The sequence below is a fragment of the Aspergillus nomiae genome (genome assembly GCF_001204775.2).
Source record: "Aspergillus nomiae NRRL 13137 chromosome Unknown contig00799, whole genome shotgun sequence".
NCBI classification, from domain to species: Eukaryota; Fungi; Ascomycota; class Eurotiomycetes; order Eurotiales; family Aspergillaceae; genus Aspergillus; species Aspergillus nomiae.
The window spans coordinates 1-4,599 of record NW_015378854.1 but is presented as its reverse complement, the minus strand read 5'-3'; the positions used below and the strand labels follow the sequence as shown (position 1 = coordinate 4,599).

The 4,599-nt window shown below is 47.4% G+C and overlaps 2 protein-coding genes across 2 annotated transcripts; both read right to left on the bottom strand.

Annotated features, from left to right (window-relative positions):
• Positions 1–613: 613 nt before the first annotated feature.
• On the bottom strand, positions 614–1,633 carry ANOM_011783 (NAD(P)-dependent alcohol dehydrogenase; the record flags this gene model as incomplete). Its single annotated transcript, XM_015557039.1, has 1 exon — positions 614–1,633. One exon carries the CDS (start codon positions 1,631–1,633, stop codon positions 614–616), a length of 1,020 nt encoding a protein of 339 aa, XP_015400850.1.
• Positions 1,634–2,031: 398 nt separating this feature from the next.
• On the bottom strand, positions 2,032–3,489 carry ANOM_011782 (uncharacterized protein; the record flags this gene model as incomplete). Its single annotated transcript, XM_015557038.1, has 3 exons — positions 2,032–2,425; positions 2,503–3,086; positions 3,175–3,489. 3 exons carry the CDS (start codon positions 3,487–3,489, stop codon positions 2,032–2,034), a joined length of 1,293 nt encoding a protein of 430 aa, XP_015400849.1.
• Positions 3,490–4,599: the final 1,110 nt, after the last annotated feature.

The following is a 4,599-nucleotide window of genomic DNA, read 5'->3' as shown; positions in this document are numbered from 1 at the left end:
GGGGGGGGGACCTTAATTCTGGTTTTATAGAGGAGGCTGAAGTGGCTAGGGAACAAGGCCACGGATGGAAGGGGGTGAATCAATCCCATGAATGGAAGACAAAGGATCAAGCCTATGTATACAAGACAGTGGCTCAGGCATCACCATCTTTGGCAACTATTGTTCCAGCCCTTGCAACAACCAAATCTGTCTTATGTATAACTACGTATTTAATTACTATAATCCTGAAGAATTACGCAGTTCATCTAGAGGTGAGGCTGAGGCGTAAAAAAGGAGGCACGTGTGTAATGTGTCTACGACCCTGTACCCTTTATGAGCTATACTAAAGGCAGTTGAATTCTAAATATCGCTATTCTTTCAAAGAGGGGCCTTAGTAACTTAAAGAATTTGTTGTTTAGTATTGACACCAAGGTTCAGTCTTGAAGCTGGAAAGAGCAACCTTCTTACATTCATAGCTGTGTCTCTTCCTGGGAATTCACACGGCAGCATCATGCTTTCTCCAGCTTTTAGAGACTCAACCGACATGTGTCTCTTTAAGAACTTTATAGACCTAGCATCATCAATAAAAGTGCCATTCTATTACTCCCGAAACTCTCAACAATGGGTAACAATGTTACGCCTGTGGAGAGACGTGTACAATGACTTTTCCTCCACTGGAGCCCTTCTTCACATACTTCAAGGCCTCAATTGCCTGCTCAAACTCATACGTCGACTCGATAATCGTTGTTATAGTCCCATCAGCCAGCCACTTTGCCAGCTGCTCGTAGTCCTCGTGTACATTCTTGGTAAAGTACGGTACGAACTTTCGCGGCGTGCCGCCCAAGAAGGTCGGCCATAACAGGCCCTCGACCATATTCTTAGCTGTGTGCAGCGATACGGAACCTCCGACACCAATATAGTGACCGTGAGGCTTCAGAAACTTGGGCGTCGTAGAGAAAAAGCTTTTTGGCGAGTTATCTACGTTATCCACTACCAGATCGTAGACTTGGCCCTCAGCTTCAAGTTTAGTCACAATGTTGTCGACGCGGTAGTCGATCACGGCGTCGGCGCCCAGCTTCTTGACGAGGTCTATCTTGGCGGTTGAGCAGGATGTCGTTACGTGGCATCCGAGGGCCTTTGCAATTTGGATGCCGAAGGTCCCTGTTCCTCCGGAGCCGCCGTTGATAAAGATGCGATCGCCGGCTTTGATATAGGGCTTGATACTTTGGTACGCTGTCATCCCCGCGGTGGGCACCCCAGCAGCGTGATCGAGGTCCACGCCCTTTGGTAGCACGGCATACCCATCTCGTGGCAGCACCACATACTCCGACAGTGAGCCGTGCGCTTGAAAAGGTTCGAGACGGCCGAGGATGTTGTCGCCGACCGTAACGTCCGTTGATTCCTCAGCCACGGCCACGACAGTGCCGCTGAGGTCCATGCCCGCCACCTTGGGAAACTTGCCCACGGCACGAGAGAAGAATCCCCCTTCCATGCCTTTGTAATCTGCCGGGTTCAGACCAGCACTGACGACGCGGACGAGGATCTCGCCTTTCTTGAGGACTGCATTGGGCCGTGGGACGTTGTGCACGAGCTTCAGATTCTGCTCGATGGGACCAGGAGCGGCCTGCTGCCACGCCTTCATATTTTCTGTCATCGTGATTTAATTTGTGGACGGTGCCGCTAAGATGCAATATAAGTGAGCTATGAAGTAGCCGACTGAAGTAGACCTCAGGCTTTGGTTAGTGAACCTGTGAGGTTACCTCAGAATCCAAGGGCGAGGCTGTTGTGATCGTGACTGCCACGAGAAAGGAAATGCACGGGAGGTTCTGAAATATCAATCACCGCGAAATTCTGCTATAGAGACAGGAGGTGGGACAATACATGTTTAATATTTATAACTCATAACGTCATTACCCCAAGCCGGCATTCGGCTAGCCTTTTCCGGCAGGCGGCCTTGACTTCTCCGTTCGGATCTACGGACCAACGGACATCCGAGCCCTAATCCACTAGACTCAGGTACGCTCTTGACTTGTGCGCTTCTATCCTGTGCTATCAATGAAATGGGCACTGGCCCTTTCGCGATACCTTTAACTCCTCGATAGTTGCGGCTAAGGCTTCTCGGCCCTTGCCTTCGAAATACTTTGGTCCAACATCGGGGATGTAGTAGCCCTGAGGGTAGTACTTCTCGTCACCAGGCAGAGGGCTACCTCGTAGCCAAGTCAACCAAGCAATCGGCCCCCACCGATTCCACACAGTTGGTTTGACATAATACGGTGCGGCGCCCCAATGAGTATTAAAGATGCGGCCATTCTTATCTGTGTGCTCGGTGAAGTTGGTACAACGGAGGAAATAGGGGCGAGGAAGCAGAAGATAACGGATGGTAAATCGGCGGACTGAGAGCAGAAAGTCAAAGATTCTGGCATATGCAGCTGACGGGGGCTCATATCTAGACGTAAGGTGTGAGTAGGTACTTCCACTAATGAAATATGGAAAACGACGTCTAATCAGGGGTTCTATACTCACAACATAGCTTTTCGTAGTCTATCATCCATAAGAAACGAAGTTAATTTGACCGCAACAGAGTGAGCGAACTGAGGAAGCGTATGCAGTATTATAGCAGTCGCCTGGTCCGCAACTTCGCGATTCTTGATATGTGGTCGCATATGCTGAATCTCATAGGTACTACTCCAGTTGGAGAGTTCTTCGAGCCAATGGAGCCCATCTCTCCACTCATTTTTTGACGGAAGAGCGTCGTAACTAATACCTAAGCCATCACCCAGACTTTTCCAGAATGTACCTATAGCACACTTTTCGAGGTCACTCAATCTTCGCCACTCATACTTCTCGATAAATCTTATTGGCTCAATGGCAAATAGACCAAGTGTGTATAGCATATCACTTTCTAAGATTTTACCTTTCGCACGGTAGCCACTGTGAATCCAGCGCGTCCGTGCGATAGCTTGATAAGCGCGCCTTGAAGAAGGGGGATTGCCCATAAACTCTTGAAGCAGGGCGCCTGTGTCGGCGTAGCGCTTTAGGGCATTTTCCAGTTTCGAGGATTGCCTGGTGGAAGCAAGTAGCTTGGAAATTGTAGGTATACCGTAGGTCTTCACGGGACAAATCGTGTTAGGCACCCATCAGCAAATATAGTCCACAAAACAACTAATTGAAAAGATTGTCTGTATAGATACACACCTTAAAGAGTGCGAACTGAAGAGCCTGGAAAAACATAAAGGGGAACTCCAGCTCAAACAGAATCTTTTGGATTTCCCATGCCTCCGTATCGGTCATTCGAGCTAGTGATTCCCGGCCAGAATAATTATACTTTTTGTGTAGCCATCGGAAGCGACGAAACCGAAGAAACGAAACCAGTACTAGATATGCCGTCAAAGACACAAGGGAGTAGGATATAATCTGGAAAAGGGAAACTTCCTCAAAGGCAACACTGGCATTGATGGTCGCCGCGACTTGTCTGAATGCCGCTATGACGTACTGGGCGCATTTGTCCATCGCCAGAAGGGTGGTAGGATTCGAGGCAAGAATGAGTCAGGATGAATTAGAGTGATGGATAGGTACCTACTATCCAACGAGGAAATCTGTAACATAAGGCAAGAGATATTGTATTGTTAATGATATTTTCAGGCGGACAGACTCAGCTCTCTGGGCATGTATCTGCTACCAACAAACCGCCACATGATCCGCCTGACAGACACCATGTTACCTTCCGTGGAATAACGGGGCTATAGCTATGATCCTTGATAAACCCCTTGCGTCAATCATTTCTTGCTCTAGGAATTACTGTGATACCTCGTGAGTCGAGACCCAAGAAGATGATCAACCCCACGAGTTGAGACGGGCCACCATAGCTAAGATAGTTTCCTGTATAAATTCTGGAAACCTTAAAAATATAAGAATCTTATCTGTAAGCCTGGTGGCCCCTACAAATTCGCCTGCAGTTGGCTCTTAAAAGGTTCAATGGTATATTTTTCATGCATATGTAGATCAAGGCATAGGGATCGACAACTTTTGAACTCAGGAGCTCATAACCGAAGGCGTTGAGGGCTTTTAGCCAATGAGCAAACAACCTCACTAATTGAGAAACCTTGCAAGCTCTGGAGTAGTTCAGAGTATAACTTAAGTCGCCTGGGCCGCTTTCGGCTGAATTTCCGAGATATCACAGTACTCCATCTATGCGCCCTACTGCGCTAATCACCGAAACCCTATCCAGAATAATAATGCGACACATAGTTGCATGAACATAAACCAATAAAGCATGAAGGCCTTGGCATTCTAGAATAGAACATATTTTTGGCTGTGTAATAATCATGGTCTGGGCCTCTGCAGAAAGGTCAGGCCGCCACCACAGACAATAGTTACATAGAAATATGGTTTAGACTGACATGATCGACATAAATAACAATTGACATGTGTATACGTTCACCGCTCCTTTCTCAAGATACCGCATTAAGTAGGTTCATAGCCAGTTCTGTTTTCCTTATATATAATCACGTTTGAGCTTGCCCTGTATTTGCATAGAACTTGGCTCCTTGTACATCATTAAAACTTCACTCTGAGCTGCTTCTCGTCAGTGGACCAAAAACACACACAGACAAAAAAACA